The 17,462-nt window shown below is 37.5% G+C and overlaps 1 protein-coding gene across 4 annotated transcripts in view; it reads left to right on the top strand.

Moving 5' to 3' along the window:
* The first annotated feature begins 9,058 nt into the window (after positions 1–9,058).
* The window catches only part of LOC120074475 (long chain acyl-CoA synthetase 6, peroxisomal-like), an 18,428-nt gene continuing 10,024 nt past the window's right edge, over positions 9,059–17,462 (top strand). The window contains exons 1-10 of one of the 4 annotated variants that reach the window (XM_039027613.1): positions 9,059–9,284; positions 9,374–9,537; positions 10,981–11,044; positions 11,136–11,213; positions 11,334–11,405; positions 11,488–11,569; positions 11,760–11,865; positions 11,947–12,023; positions 12,216–12,260; positions 12,365–12,451. In XM_039027613.1, the coding sequence (XP_038883541.1) occupies positions 9,420–9,537; positions 10,981–11,044; positions 11,136–11,213; positions 11,334–11,405; positions 11,488–11,569; positions 11,760–11,865; positions 11,947–12,023; positions 12,216–12,260; positions 12,365–12,451 (729 nt within the window). In that variant the 5' untranslated portion in view covers positions 9,059–9,284; positions 9,374–9,419. The other 3 variants (XM_039027630.1, XM_039027620.1, XM_039027638.1) reach the window with 3 other exon arrangements.

Below are 17,462 nucleotides of genomic sequence, written 5' to 3'. Positions count from 1 at the left end.
AAATCAGTGATAGGCTGTGAGTGATTGTGTGGGTCTTGAGGAAAAGATTCATTAGTTACAAAAGGAATTATTTAAGGAGATGAGGGGTATAAGCTAAGGATATCTTGGTTGTATTTTGTAAATGCTCAGTGAGCTTATAGGGGGGGGGGGGGGGAGTCTCGGCTTCCTTGGCAAATTTTTCCAAAAGAGTGAATATAACCCGAGTTCCATCATTTTGGTATCATAGTCATTGTTCCTTGGGGAATGGTGAGGAAAATAGAGCTAGAATGTTGGCTCTCAAGGAACAACTGACCCTGTTACAGGTTGGAATGGAAATTAGAATGGATCAAAGATTTGTTGAAATGCAGCAAGTAACAGAGCAATCCATAGCAGCAAGACTAGAAGCTTTAGGGGAAATAATGGATCAAAAGATGTTGCACGCATTAGAAGCATGGTCAAAAAAAGGGGAAGGCCCAGGCAAGGATGGGAACTCTGGCTCATCTAAACGGACGGTGACGGATAAAGAGAAGCAACCGATGGTTGAGGAGAGTGTGAGAAAGAGAAGCCAATTGGAAAAGGAAAAGAGGGACGTACCTCTGTTCGACGTGAGGTTGAGAAAGCTAGAAATCCCGATCTTCAAGGGCAAAGTGGGTGATGATCCTCTAGGGTGGTTTCATCGAGTCGAACGGTACTTTGTTGTTAATCGGTTGTCGGAGAAAGACAAGATCGAGGCGACAGTCTTGTGTTTGGAAAGAGAGACACTCGAATGGCATCAGTGGGAGGAAGAGCGGGCACCGATGGATACCTGGGCCAAGTTCAAGGAGCAGCTGTTACTCTGCTTTCTATCACCGAAAGATGAGGATCGACGAGCTCAATTCCTTACCCTAAAACAAGAGGGGACGATGAGAAAGTGTCGTTTCGAGTAGCTATCGGGACCTCTGAAGGACCTGTCGGATGAAATGTTAGAAAGAAAGTTTGTAAGTGGACTTAAGAAAGATATTCAGGTGGAAACGAGAATGTTAAAAACATTGAGGATCAAGGAAAAGATGAGGATAGCCCAGTTAATAGAAGATACAGAAGAAGCCCACAGGAAGAAATGGGGAGGGGGAAGCCCAAGCCATCTAAGACCACTAAGTCCACTACCACATAAGGTACCAGCTCCATGTTGAATCAAGCAAACTCCAACAACCCGACGGCTCAAACCATCTCTCTTAACCCGAGTCGAAACGCAGTTGTTTCCTCCAACTCCGTGACTTTGAGGGATGTGAATGGAAATGCGTTCACCGCCGACGCCTTCAAGCTACTTTACGATAACGAAATGCAAAGCCGAAGGGATAAGAGCTTATGTTATCGATGTGATGAAAGATATACTCTGAGCCATCATTGCAAAAAGAAAGAACTAAACTTATTAGTTCACCATGACGAAGAATAAGAGGAATTAGTGGCAAAAACGAAGGAGAAGAAGAGTGAATTAGCCCCACCGACAACCTTGGAGACAATGGTGATGGACCTGTCCAAAGAATAAGTTATAGAGCTATCATTAAACTTGTTAGTCGGAATTGGTTCCCCACGGGCTGTCAAGGTGAAGGGTATAATCGGAGACAAAGAAGTGGTGGTTTTAATCGATAATAGAGTGTCACACAATTTCATAGATGAGGAGCTAGTAACAGTACTCATGTTGTGGGGATCACCTACGTCGAGCTATGGCATCATGTTAAGCACAGGAAATTCTGTTCGAACAATCGTGATTTGTAAAGGTGTGGTATTGAACCTCTCAAATCTCACTATCATTAACGATTTTTTTTCCTTTACCTACTTGCAGTGCTGATGTAGTCTTGGGTGTCCAATGGCTTATGACATTGGGACGAGTCGAGTGCGACTGGAATACATCCGAAATGGTCTTCCAAATTGGTGATTGGAAGGTGCACCTTAAGGGAGATAGGAGTCTGATGAAGTCACAAGTCTTTCTTAAGTCCATGTTGAACTTTGTAAAAGAGGAAGGCTAAGGCATACTGCTGGAATTAAACACGATCAAGGCCCAAACAGAGAAGGAAGTCCATAAGACAGAACAAGATGATGTCCACCCCGAAATACAAGCAGTTTTACAAAAATATCAACCAGTGTTCCAGCCCATCAAAAGACTCCCACCGGTACAACACCACGACCATTCAATTGAATTGAAACCATGGGCAGGACCAGTAAATGTTCGGCCGTATCGATACCCCTAGTTTTAGAAAGATGAAATTGAGTGACTTGATGAGGAGATATTGATAGCATGGGTCATACAGCCGAGTACCAGCCCGTTTTCCAGCCCAATTTTATTGGTAAAGAAAAAAAATGGGAGCTGGAGGTTTTATGTCGATTACATAGCACTTAATCAGGTGACGTGCTGGATAATTTTTCAATTCCATTTGTTGATGAGTTACTTGACAAATTAGCGAGAGCCATGGTCTTTTCCAAGATAGATCTAAAGTTTAGGTATCATCAAATATGAGTAACACCTAAGGACGTCCACAAAATGGCTTTTCGAACTCATGAGGATCACTACGAGTTCTTGGTCATGTTGTTTAGACTACGAAATGCTCTCTTGACATTTCAATCGGTAATGAATAATATTTTACGACCCTATTTACGTAAGTTTGTATTGGTTTTATTTGATGATATATTGATTTATAGTTCATCAGTTCATGACCATATACATCACTTGTCTCTTGTGCTGCAAGTATTGATGGAGAATCAGTTGGTGCCAACTTTAAAAAATGCACGTTCGCAGCCTAAAAAATCGAATATTTGGGCCACGTAATTTCAGTGGATGGGATAGTGGCTACTCCTTCCAAGATAGAGGCCATGGTGCAATGGCCAACACCATCTTCAGTTAAACAGTTGAGTGGTTTCCTCGGGCTGACCGGGTACTATTGAAATTTCGTAGCTAACTATGGCTCAATTGCACTCCCAATCACATAACAACTCAAGAAGGACAACTTTAATTGGAATGAGGATGCCCAGAAAGCTTTCGATACATTGAAGCAAGCTATGACAAAGCTTCCTGTTTTGGGGCTACTTGATTTCAACCGACCATTTTTAGTTGAGATAGATGCATCAAGGGTTGGTGTAGGAGCTATTTTAATGCAGGAAAGCCGCCCATTGGCCTATTTCAGTCATGCTCTACCACTAATGCATCGTTTAAAAGCATTGTATGAGTGTGAGTTAATCGCCATTGTCCTGGTTATTCAGAAGTGGAGACCATATCTTTTAGGTCGACAATTTACAATGCGCATGGATCAAAAAAGCCTTAGATTCTTATTAAAACAACGGGTGATTGTTGGTGACTATCAGAAATGGGTAGCAAAACTAATCGGGTATGATTTCAAGATTGAATACAAAAGGGGACTAGAAAACTCTGCAACTAATGTGTTGTCCTGAATGCCCTCACCAATGGAGTTGGGCTTGTTGAGTGTTATGGATAGTATTAACCCAGCAGTCTTTAACAGCCAGGTCGATATGGACGACGAGCTACAGGGGATCTGAGACGCTATCCAAGCTGGAAACCCACATCCTCAAGGATACTCTCTGAAAGGGGAGTTATTATTATATAAATAGAAGTTAGTACTACCTTCATCATCACCCACAATTCCATTGTTACTCCAAGAATTCCATAATAATCTGGTGGGAGGCCATAATGGAACGGTCAAGATGTATCAACGCCTCAAGAAAGAGTTTTTTTTTAAAAGGAATGAAGGCTCAGGTGCGTGCATTCGTAGGCGATTACTTCGTTTGTCAACAAGCCAACTTTTAGACCCAGCAGGATTGTTACATCCTTTGCCCATACTGGAGCTAATCTGGGACGACATCAACATAGTTTTTATTGATGGTTTACCAAAATCTGAAGGGCACAAATCCATCATGGTAGTAGTTGATCGTTTATTGAAATACACTCATTTTATTGCACTCTATCATCCCTTCACAGCAACCACGGTAGCAGGGGTGTTCCTTAGGGAAATAGTGAGATTACATGGTGTTCCCCGAAGCATCGTGGCAGACAGAGATAAAGTATTCACTAGCCTTTTCTGGGAAGAGTTATTCAAATTGACGGGGACCTAGATGAAACAAAGCACATCATATCACCCACAAACCGACAGTTAGATAGAAGTCATCAATCGTGGGTTAGAAGCATACTTGCGTTGTTTTACCATGAAAACACCAACTAGTCCAAATGGCTGGCATGGGCAGAATACAACTACAATACTTCCTATCACACATCTATCAAGAAATCACCATACAAGGTGGTGTATGACCGACCTGTACCCCAATTAGTATCATATGAAGCAGGGACTGTAGTGGAGGAAGTGGATACCTTATTAAAAGATAGAGATGCAGATCCTAAAACATCTTAAGGTCACGCTAGAAGCAACATAACAACGAATGAAGTCTCTTACAGATGCTAAAAGATGGGAGGAGAACTTTGAAATATCTGATTGGGTATATGTCAAGCTCAAACTATATCGACAAAGCTCCCTGTTCATCCATAAACATCTGAAGCTATCTCCTTGCTTCATAGGCCATTTCCAAATCATTCAAAAATTTGTCTGGTGGCATATAAGCTTGATCTTCATATATCAGCATTCATCCAGTGTTTCATGTGTCTCAACTACGAAAAACGATCGGCACATTATTACAAAGGATAATAACTCCTCCTATATGGCAGAAAAATGGACAATTACACTCTCATCCGGTGGCTGTTTTGGGTGTACGGAAGATCGGTACAATGGTCATATCTCCAACTGATTTTGAAGTCTTAATCCATTGGAATGACATGACTCCAGAAGATGCAACATGGGAAAACGGACTGCAAATCAATGAACAATTTCCAAATTTTCATCTTGAGGACAAGGTGGTCTTTTGGGGGGTGGGTAGTGGTAGGCCCCCGATTCTTAAGAGATATGAGAGGAAACAAAAAAAGGGAAGAGAATCAAATAAGGGTGGGAAATCAATTGTAAATGGGTGAGGGATATGAGAATAAAATTAGTTATGGGTTGTGAATGATTGTGTGGGCCCTGAGGAAAAGATTCGGTTAATTACAAAAGGGATTATTTAAGGAGAGGAGGGGAATGAGCTAAGGATATCTTGGTTGTATTTTGTAAATGCTCAGTGAGCTTGTAGAGGGGGGAGTCTCGGCTTCCTTGACAAATTTTACCAAAAGAGTGAATATATAACCCGAATTCATCAATATTTTATTGAAGAGATGTCCTTATTTAAACTACAATATTTTATAATAAGTATATATATTTTAAAAAAGAAAAACCTCTTCAAACATACTCTCAAATCATTTAAAATCTACTTATTATCAAATATATAAGATCTCATATGAAAAGTCTAATTTTAATAAAGCATCACTTATCACCAAATCATTTTCATTTTCATTAAAATTACTTTTTTTTCAAATTTTTTTAACCGTTGTTTAAATCATTCTCAAAATATATTAAATATAGATATTTCTTTGTTAATACATGATATGAATATTATCATAATACCCGATAGACAACATAAATAGTATGCATTGATTAAAGCGATCACATGAACATAATCAATTAATTAATTAAGAAACAAATTGACCTTAGGCTGCATTTAAATACAACATAGCTATATATCCACTGGCCTGTAGAGAATGGGTGTTTTTAATCTAATTTAGAAGATACTCAAAATAGTATGGTTGAAAACAAGCTTTAATTACACTACTTTTCCAAATGTAATAAAAGACTCTAAAAGTCAAAAGAAACGTACAACCTTTTTAATCCAAACTTGAACGATGGTTTCTAACTTTCTTATGGTACGAAGACTATATTTAATTTTAATTTAGTCCCTATAATTTTAGAACTTTTTTTTTAATCTCTATAATTAAGTTAGATTATGGACTTGTTTGGATTGACTTAAGAAAAAAATATTTTTCAAAAAACTCTTTTATTTAAATACTTTTGAGAAAAACTGATTAAAATACATATGGAAAATTATTTTTAGTGGTTATCAAATACTTCAATTTATTTCAAAATGATTTATTTTTTAAATTAAACACTTGGGAATGTATTTAAAACACATCAAGTTGGCTGCCATATTATACACAGATATACTTACTTTCTTAGTATACATGCACTCATTACATAATAATGACTATCAAATAGTGCATAACTCAACCCATGTTGGTATGTCTTAACAATTATAAATCATGTTGTTTCAATCTTCTGGTCATTGTTATACTAAAATATATATACAATAATCATAGTTTTTTTAATCACTTTTTTTATTATTTTATCTTGCTGGTAGTTTTAAACATGGTGCTAATGCTCAAAACAATGTGGTTTTGAAATTTAGAAATATCTTTCGACGATAGGTTCGCTAAACAACGTAGTTTCCATAAGTTAAAATATAGAGACATTTTGTTTAAGCAAAACAAAGTCGTTTTCTGCTAGACATTTATTAGGTGAAAACTCGAACATAACTCAATTGATTAAAATACATGCTATCGACCAAAAAAATTATGAAATCAAATTCATTCATCTCACATGTTGAACTAAAAAAGAATTAGCACAAAGTAAAACAAATATTTTTAAAAAACCACGCATGGAAGAATTTTTTTATTATTATTTGTCAAAGTTCAATTAATATATGGACCAAGCAAATAAATTAATCGTTTAACGTAATTCAAATTAGTTATAATTACATGTGAAATTACTTAAAACAACCAACATGTAGCTTGAAGATATCCTCTTGCTTTTCGTGGGTGGTATAGTTTAATTTTATCCTCCCACGCTTAAGTCTGTCAAATATTTTTTCATTTTACTTCAACAACGTGCGAGGACGTATAATTTAAACTTTTGACATCATTTTTCTCCTGAGCTTTATATAAAAAATAAAAAAATTGTTACATTATATTAATCTTCACAAATTTATTTATTTTAGTGTATTGTTTTAATTTTTTTTTATAAGACATATGATAAAAACAATAAAACTTTCACCTATCTCTAGAATGATATAATGTTGTCTACTTTGAACATTAACTCTCATAGTTTTACTTTTAAAACCATGTAAAAGTTCTTAATTGTCCACACTTATACCCATAATCATTCCCTTTCCTAACTAGTGTGGGGCTTTATTTGCACTCCTAACAAAATGCCAATAAATGATGGTTTTTCTTCTTTGGTTTAAATTTAATTTTGGTCTCTAACTTAAACATTTTAAAATTGTCGATTTTAGTCTTTTAACTTCGAAATGAATAACTATTCTAGCCCATAAAGTTTATAAAAATAGCCACTTTGGTACTTGTTGTAGTATTTTTTGTCATCAAAGTTTTTGTTATCCAATACTTAGTTTTAACCCGTGTGGTTTGATGAGTATATGGCCACTTAATAAGTTAGAATTTAAGTCACGTTTACCAAATCGTAATGAAAATTGGTATAATCGGAATGAGATTTTGTTGATGGATGAATCGTAATAGGCCTAAAGCGTGTTTACCTAGAATTATGCATCTGTCACAATTTTACTATTACCATTATAATTACCATTACTGCTTGATCTTAATGGTAATGGTAACAGTAACGATAGCAGTAAAGGTAAAATAAATGTGATAAATTCATAATTTTCATACAATAATATTAGTAATGGTAAGTAAAGATAGTGGGTCCCACGTAATTTTAAACCATAATCACCTTTCATTCCTCAATTAGATAAGATTTGGTTTATAATTTCAAGGTGGGTCCTATATTTCATTACGAAGCACATAAACGACATAAAAAATAATTAACTGAGGCCCTTTTTATATATTACTATTGATGGATTATCTTTTAACCGGTGTAAATGTAGCCTACGAATAGGGTTTGGCAACGGGGTGGGGGAGGGTCCCCGTCCCTGGTCCCGTGGGGTAAATTCCCCCATCCCCGCCCCTATCCCCACCATTTGAAGGCGGGGACGGGGGCGGGGATTCCCCGTCGGAGAAACGCGTCGCGGGGCCCCATTTCTCGTTTCGATTCCCCATTTTTTTCTTTTAATTTTTTAAGTTTGGGCTTGACTTTTGAACTTAAATTTAGAATTTATATATTAATATTGGGCTCACAACACTATAGTATACATTATAAACATATATATAAATAAGTTATTTTATATATATAAATATATATTTATAAAATATTAAAAATATAACTATATAAAATCGGGGTCGAGGTCGGGGTGGGGATACCATCCCTGTCCCCGCCCCGTCCCCGGACAGGGTCCCGAAAAAATTCCCCGGTTTGACCCCATCGCCGGTCAGTCCCTGCGGGAAATTTTGTCAACCCTACTTACGAACATACATTTCAACTTTGCTATTAATTTGTTTTAATTAAAACAAATGATAGAACCTAACAGGTCAGGTCCCTACGGGGAATTTTGCCAATCCTACCTATGAACATACATTTCAACTTTGCTATTAATTTGTTTTAATTAAAACAAATGATAGAACCTAACAGGTTATTTTATAAAAATTTTAAGGATTAAAATAAATATTTAAAAAATTGAAGCACGGAAGGTTAAAATAAATATTTTAAAAGTTTGAAATAAAAAATAGAAGCAAGTACATGAAAAGGAAAAATACGAACAGGCTCGTTTATATTTATCCATAATGATATAGATATGCTTGCATTGAAAATTGTCAACATCTTTTAAGCACGTGTGAACAAAAAGAAAAAAAAGGTCATTTGATTGTTGTTGCAAAATTGAACTTTGGAAGCAAAAAACTTGCTGCACAACTTAATTGAGGGGTAAATAGATACATTGATCACAATTTAGGATTTAAACTGATATAATCCTTATAATTTTGGATATAAATTGATATTTTCCCAATTTTTTGTCGTGGAGTATACTAATTTATTACATCATTTTTACATTGATGTTAAATACTAATTTCATTAGAAAGTACAAACAATGAATGAAGGTTTTTTCTTACGATAGTTTCTTCAATTGTAAAATTGGACTGTAAAAATATGATAAACAGATGTACCCAAGCAAAAATCCGAAATGAAAAGTTGACCGAAAAATCAAACCAAGAAAATCAAACTCAACTACAATTTCAACCAATTCAATTCGAATGCGTTTTACGTTCACGTCTTCTTCCGCTGATTTGTTTTTTGTTCATCATACGGATCACAGCTCCAGTTTGTGGATAATCGAACGATTAATTTATCCTTTCAAAAGAATTGGAAAGCTATTATCCGAATCGCTGTTGCCGTCATGGTTCCGTCACCTGCCTAAAGATGCGTGCCTGTTTATTTATCTATCCGGTATGTGTATGCATAAATGGTTTTGATCTTTTTCTTCATCGACGGAATTGAATACTAGGATTCTGTTTCCATTTTGTTTTTCTATACAGTGATCGGCTAGATTGGCAGTGGCGGACTGAAATCTTTTGAGTGCTCATGGATTCTTCAGCGGCTCGACGTCGGATACAAGCCATTCAGGATCATCTTCTTCCCGCCGGCGAATTCTCTTCTTCTCAGCTCCGGCTTAATGCTACTGCTGGCGAGTTTTTCAACGGTCTCTCTCTCTCTCTCTCTCTCTCTCTGTATGTGTTTTTCCTTACTCTCTTTAGCTCTCGCTTACTTGTTCATTTTCTATCTTGATGTGGAAAAGCTCATTGGCCTATTTTGTTCTGAATGGATTAGTTTATTCGTTTTGTATGAAAAAGTTAGGGATCTGTAACGATTCACAACCGATGAAGGTATGACCATTGGCAGTTTTCATTTTTGTTGTTGTTCGCGGCCAATCAGAGTAAACGTGGGGCATAAGAACTATGGTTTTTTGCCCAAACTCATTGGTATTAACGGTTGGCGAACAAATGCCGGCTGTTTGAACACTTGTTCGTTCTGTTCGATGTCTACTGTGCTTTGTCCCGTTGCTGAGACAGTTTCTTATTTCCCGAGTCTGAATTTTTTGGATTCTCATTATCGGCGTTGGGGGGTGGGGGGTTGTTGTTGATTGTGCACGATTACTCTCATTTCATTTTCTCCTCGATCATACGAGCTAGCTCAAAATTGATTGAATGAGGTTTGTGCGGATCGATGTGCATATGAATAAGGTTTATATCTTTCACATTTCTTCTGTTTCTCTATGTCGCAAGGCAGAAGGTTCAGTGTTAGTAATTAATATGCTTGACTTCATAGGATCCAGACCCTGCCAAACATTCTTTGAACGGGGGAAAGACAAACTACTATCATTAGGATCTAGTTATTGAAAGACAAATGGAAAAGGAAAGTTTAAAAACTCAGCATGCGAGTTGTGGGGACACATGATTCTTTATTGGTCAGAGCCCAGAAACACCATCGAGATTCCGATGAGTCTTCCAAATTGGAAGTGAGCGGATTATTTTTTCAAAGTTCTATCTCAATTTCTGAGCGTTGTCTTTCCACCTCTACCAATAGGCTGCAGTTCTTACCTGTGGTATTAGTGGGCGTGACAGATCATTTGTGCAATCTAAATAGACTGCAGTTTTTTTTTATCAAAGTAGTTGGAGTCTTTGGTGCCGGGCTGCATGGAACTGATTGGAAGAAAGTGGTTGATTTCGGGAAGGAACTATATCTTTTTAGAAGTTATGATTAACCTCTATTTTTCCATTTACATTTATGGTATCTACACTGAGTGAATGTATTCTATATTTAGTAGTAGAGTTTCTGGGACTGTTCTCTGTTGCAGGAATATTCAGCTTCAGTTTGTAATTATTGGGCTAGAGGTTGGGGTTTTCTAGTTGGTATTTGGGTAAGAAGTGAAAAGCATTTTGCTAAATCTAAACAAAAGCCATCAGTTTTTATGATGTACAAGTTTATAAAATTTTAGTGGACCATCTTCTTGTCTATTATCATTGAATATGAGGAAATGAGAAATGCTGTACCCTGTTTTCACAAATATATGTGATAAATTATGCTAATAGTTCTCTTTCTTCTCCCATGTTTTGCTGACATTGTCAAAGTTATTAAATCTTAGCAGGGGATGGCTACAGCGTTGTGCTTCCAGAGAAATTGCAGACTGGAAAGTGGAATGTATATAGGTAAAGATTTTAATGGGCTGTTTGAATTTGATTTGCCCTATCTGCATGGCATGGCTATGCTTCATAAAGATCATTTGTTTCCTCATGGTAGATCTGCTCGCTCTCCTTTGAAGCTTGTGGATAGATTTCCCGATCATCCTGAAATTGGTACATTGCACGATAATTTTATGTGAGTATCTTTACCTCGTCTGTCTCCTTTCTGATCATAAAAAACTGGCATCATTTGTTTATTGCTAATGTTGATTACCTATATTGCTTTTGACTTGTGACTTTACTTGATCCACTTTAGGCGCTCAGTTGATGTATATAGGGACTATAAATATCTAGGTACCCGGATCCGATGTGATGGAACAGTTGGAGAGTGAGTTTTATGCTACCGTTGAATTTCAAATTTTTGGTACTGGTTGTCTCAAGAATTTTGACATATTCTTTCACCGTTTAAGGTACAAATGGATGACATATGGAGAAGCAGGTACTGCTCGGACGGCATTAGGCTCTGGCCTTGTAAATCACGGTATACCAAAGGTGAGTGACTGAATGCCTAGAGATACGATAGTGTTTAGTTTTTTGTAAAAAAAGAAAAGGAAAGAAAGAATGGTGTTTAGTTTGTCATTTCTTTTTACAGTGATTGGTATAGTGGTTAAACCTGATGAATGGGTATCTACCCTGTAATTTCTTTAGTGTTGTCTAACTATTCTGGGTATCCTTGACACAGGGATCTTGCATTGGGTTATATTTCATCAATAGACCTGAGTGGATTGTAGTTGATCACGCCTGCTCAGCATATTCTTACATATCGGTTCCTTTATATGATACACTTGGTTTGTCATTTCTCTTCTAGATATTCTTTTCTTGAAAATTTCCCAATTTGGTCGTGTTTGAATTTCTTTTTTTTTCTACAGGTCCTGATGCGGTCAAGTACATTGTAAATCATGCTCTTGTACAAGTTATATTTTGTGTTCCTCAAACATTGAATTCTGTGAGTGAAATATTAGATTTTAGTCAGTCTGCTGCATTGTTAGAAATTGACATTGATATTCAAAAGAACTAACATTGCTAGAAGGACTAGTTTCTCATGGTATCAGAAACTGGCATCAGCTATATTCTTGATTTTTAATTGAACATTTGACTTCGGAAAACAATTCATTATTAATTAACTTTTAATTTGCAGCTATTAAGCTTTTTGTCAGAAATTCCAACTGTACGCCTGATCGTGGTATGAATCACCCTGTGTCTGTAATTGATCTTAATTTGATTCTGATATCCTGTGCTTGTTACAACTTACAATTATTTAATTGATTTAGCTTCCAAATCTCATAGGTTGTAGGTGGGATAGATGATCAAATACCATCGCTTCCATCATCAACTGGAGTGCAGATTCTAACATATGCAAGTTTGCTTGGTCAGGTAAGCCCTTAGTTTCCCATGATATAATCGGAAAAGAGAAAGAAAGAAGAAAAGAAAAAACTGAAAAAAATCCTCCCATGATGTCATAAAAAAGAGCAACATGCTTAGCCGTCTGCATGATTCGCATGGGGCTGCATCTTCTTTGTTAAGCTATGTATATATGTTAAAAGATAGATAATAGAGAACACTAGATTTATGTGGAAATCCCTAGAATAGGGAGAAAAAATCATGATAGAGTCTCTTTTTATTATTTTTAACATAACAATGAAGGTTACAATAGAGGTCATATTTATAGGCTCTAGCAAACCCTAAAATCAAAAAGGAAATAAACCTATGGTAAAGTAAAATACTAAAATACCCTTGGGCTATAACTATCAACAAAGCCCCTTATTTCCAATACTCCCCCTCAAGTTGGGGCGTAGATGTCAATCAGACCCAACTTGCTAACACATAAGTCAAAACTTTGCCTAAATAACCCTTTGGTGAGAACATCAACAACTTGTTGACTAGATGGAATATATGGAATACAGATACTGCCATTGTCTAGTTTCTCTTTTATAAAGTGTCTATCAATCACCACATGTTTCGTTCTATCATGTTGTACAGGATTATTGGCTATGCTTATAGCCACTTTATTATCACAATAGAGCTTCATAGGTAGAACATTGTCTTGGTGTAGATTAGACAGAACTTTCTTCAATTAGATTTCTTCACAGATTCCCAAACTCATAACTCTATATTCAGCTTTATCACTGCTTCTTGCATCAACACTTTGCTTCTTACTTCTCCAAGTAACTAGGTTACCCCCACAAAAGTACAATATCCAGAGGTAAACTTTCTGTCAATAACTGATCCTGTCGAATCAGAGTCGGTATAAGCCTCAATGCATTTCCTGTTAGTTTTTTTGTACATCAGACCTTTACCTGGTGAGCTTTTCAAATATCTCAGAATCTGATTCACAGCTTCCATATGTTCTTCGTAGGGTGCCTGCATAAACTGACTAACAACACTAACAGCATAGGAAATATCTAGTCTAGTGTGAGATAAGTAAATCAGCTTTCCCAATAGACGCTGATACCTCTCTTTATCAACTGGAACTTTGTCAACAAAATCTCCTAGTTTCGCATTGAAGTCAATAGGAATGTCGGCAGGTCTACAACCAGTCATATCTGTTTCTTTCAACAGGTCAAGAGTGTATTTCCTTTGTACCACAGAGATCCCTTCCCTTGGTCTTGCCACCTCCATTCCAAGGAAATACTTTAGATTCCCTAGATCTTTGATCTCAAACTCATCAGCCTCTTTTTCAACATCATCTCTTGACTGGACAATATCATCAACATACACAATTAGAACGACAATTTTTCCAGATACTGACTTTTTTGTAAACAACGTGTGATCAGAGTGTCCCTGAGTGAAACCTTGGGACTTAACAAAGGTAGTAAACCTGTCGAACCACGCTCTTGGGGGATGTTTCAAACCATACAAAGACTTCCTGATGATCAAACTGAGCTTCAAAGCTGAGGGAGAGGGGCTATATACACCTCTTCTTCTAATTCACCATTCAGAAATGCATTTTTCACATCAAGTTGATGGAGAGGTCAGTCTTTATTAACTGCAATAGAAAGGACTCGAACTGTGTTTAACTTCGCTACAAGGGAGAAAGTCTCAAAATAATCTATCCCATAAGTTTGAGTAAACCGTTTTGTTACGAGTCTGGCCTTGTACTTGTCTAAAGTTCCATATGATTTATACTTTAGAGTGAACACCCACTTGCACCCAACTGTTTTATGCCCTTTAGGAAAAGCAACAAGGTCCCACGTATTATTCTTTTCAAGAGCTCTCATTTCTTCCATGACGGTAGTCTTCCACACAGGAATTTCCATAGTCATATGTATGTTTTTCGGTATTGTTTCTGTATCAAGGATGGCAGTGAACGCCTTGAACTCAGAAGATAGATTATTGTAAGACATGTCAAGAGAGATATCATAATCCTCTGGTTTGTCTGATTCCTTATCTGTAATGGGACTCTGATTACATTTTCCAGCCTGATGAAGAATCTCACCCTCTTGTGTTTCTGTCGAAGTCTCATCATTGCTTACAACTCTATTATTCTCTGGAACTAACATATCATTCCTGTCATTCTTAGTCAAATCAACAATATCATCTTCAACACACAAGTTAGTATTATCAGGGACAGTAGTACCTTGAGCTTGCGTTGGTTCAGATTCATGGGTCAGAGCTGGCGGAGCAGTAGGAGACACCATTTCCTTTATGATATTCTTCTTGTAGTAGGTTATCCAAGGGACTTGTTTAGTGGGTAGAACGGTGTCATGGGCACTCAGGATGGGTTCAGGAAGGAGTTTAGGAAGGTCAGTAGGGACTGAAGATGTAGACCAGTTAGCCTCTTCACTAGTACTCTCCCCCTGAAGATGACTCACGGGAAGGAAAAAACTTGAAGAGGAACATCAGGAATAAGCCTGTGGTAGGATATGACTCCTTGAGGCATTCAAGAGGGGTTTGGAGTCGAAGGACATAGGAAGACATTCGATTAATAAGGTGAGCTGTAGTTAGAACTGCATCCCTCTATAAGTAAGATGGAAGTGAAGTAGACAGCAAGAGAGACCGTGCAACCTCAAGAATGTGATGATTTTTCCTTTTAGCCACCCCATTCTGTGTATAGGCACACGAGCTTTGGTGGACAATGCCTTTAGGAGACAGAAAATCATGAAGAGTATTATTAAGGAACTCACGACCATTATCACTACGAAGAATAACAATTTTGGTGTTGAACTGAGTCTCAACAATAGTGTAAAATTGTTGAAATATCGATGAAACCTTAGATTTATCAGTGAGGAGAAAAACCCATGTAAGATAGGTATGATCATCAATAAAGGTCACAAACCACCGTTTCCTTTAAAAGGTGGTAATACTCGAGGGATCCCAAACATCACTATGAATAAGGGTGAAGGACTGAGAAGGTTTGTAAGGTTGAGACGGAAAGATGACCCTATGCTGTTTTGCGCGAATGCACACATCATAAGATAGAGAAGAGACATTAACTTTATTGAATAAATGAGGAAATAAATATTTCATATATTTGAAATTTGGATGACCAAGGCGAAAATGCCACAACATGCAATCTTTTTTTGAAGTTGTAAAATAAGAAGACAACAAACTAGTCCTATAACAGTTCCTAGAGAAGGCATCATCATCAAAGAAATAGAGTCCCCTATTGTGTCGGACAGTGTCAATCGTCTTCCTCAAGCTCAAGTTCTGAAAGAAAACATTATCAGGTGAGAAGGCAACTTGACAATTCAGATCTCTAGTTATCTTACTAATAGATAGTAATTTGTAAGATATTTTGGGTACATGCAGCACATTCTGTAAAGTTAAACCATTAAAAGGAGAAATATGACCCTTGCCCGCAATAGGAGCAAAGGACCCATCTGCAATCTGAATCTTTTCATTATCAACACTCGGAAGATATGATAGAAAATTGTCAGAAGATCCAGTCAAATGATCTGTAGCCCCTAAATCAAGTATCCATGGTTTATTACCATTTATGCTGAGGAGACTTAAGGATTGAGAGGTACCTGATTGAGCAACAGCCCCAAGGGAAGAGACACCAGGGTCAATTTGGCAATTCACCTGAGGTTGTGATTGGGGGGCACTCATAGATTCACTCATAGGAGCCCAACCAGGATTGGGCCTATCATTTAGAGGACGTCTTTTGCCATTCGGTGGTCTACCATGTAACTTCCAACACTGATCTTTCGTATGCCAGGGTTTCTTGCAATGTTCACACACTGGGGTTTGTTTCCCATTTTGTTTGTCACTATCAGAATCGGATAATTTCGCACTGAAAGCAGCAGAATCAGTAGTAGATACAGTCGTGATGTTCATAGCATTGGCTCTTTCTTCCTCTAGATGAACCTCAGAACACACTTCCATAAGAGAAGGTATAGGCCTCTGTCCCAGTATACGGCCTTCCACTGCATCGAACTTGGAGTTCAAACTAGCAGGAAATCATAGACACGATTGACTTCCTCAATCTTGGAATATTGAACACTTCCACAAGGATAATCCCATATAATTTCACGACACAGGTCCATCTCCTACCAGATTAAGGACAATTTGTTAAAGTATGAAGTGACATCCATTGTCCCTTGTTTGCACTCGTGAGCCTGTTTACGCAGAGTGTAAAGATGAGACACATTTTGCCTCTTAGAATATAATATCTGAACTGTATCCCAGATATCTCGAGCAGTTGCAGCATACAACAATGGTTTCCCTATTTGAGGTTCCATACTATTAATCAGCAGTGATCGAAGCAGAATGTTTTCTCCTTTCCAAATGCGCTCTTGAGGATCCCCTAGCTTAGGTCTTGGTATCTCACCAGTTAGATATCCAAACTTGTGACGCCCCTTGAGATCCATTTTAATGGATTGAGACTAGAAGAAATAATTGTGATCATTCAACTTTTCTCTTGCAATTAATCCTATGGAATTTCCCATAGATCTAGACAAATAGGTTGCATTAGTTAAAGCAGGGAAAGAGGTTACCGGATTCTCTGGATACATCGGTAGACCGGAAGGAATATCAGAATTCACTGTACTAGAATTTAGGTTTGTGGAAGCTCCTAGGGCTGCCCAAGAGCAGCAATTTGTTGCTGAAAACTTGCTTGAAGATTAGCCAACTATTGTTGAACCATTACCGGAGATAAACCAATCGAACCTTGATGTTCATAACTGGCCGGCTCATGATGAGGAAGGCCCGACGGCTGCAGATAGGTTGCTTGTGGCTGAAAGGGAAAGAAGTCGAGGATTCCCAGTGTTGTCGCGGTAGGGATTTACCTTTGTGGTAGGCGGACGACTCACCAATCTCGGCTTCAAGATGTAGGTTTTGGCTATTGGCATTGAGGTTGGAGGGATAGGCAGTGGTAGCTCTCGGTAACAAGGGAGGAACGTCGACGACATTGTGAAAAAGGGTGGTGACGCTAGGGTTTCCATCA

The sequence above is a fragment of the Benincasa hispida genome, chromosome 1 (genome assembly GCF_009727055.1).
Source record: "Benincasa hispida cultivar B227 chromosome 1, ASM972705v1, whole genome shotgun sequence".
NCBI classification, from domain to species: domain Eukaryota; kingdom Viridiplantae; phylum Streptophyta; class Magnoliopsida; order Cucurbitales; family Cucurbitaceae; genus Benincasa; species Benincasa hispida.
This window is presented reverse-complemented; position numbering and strand designations above follow the sequence as displayed.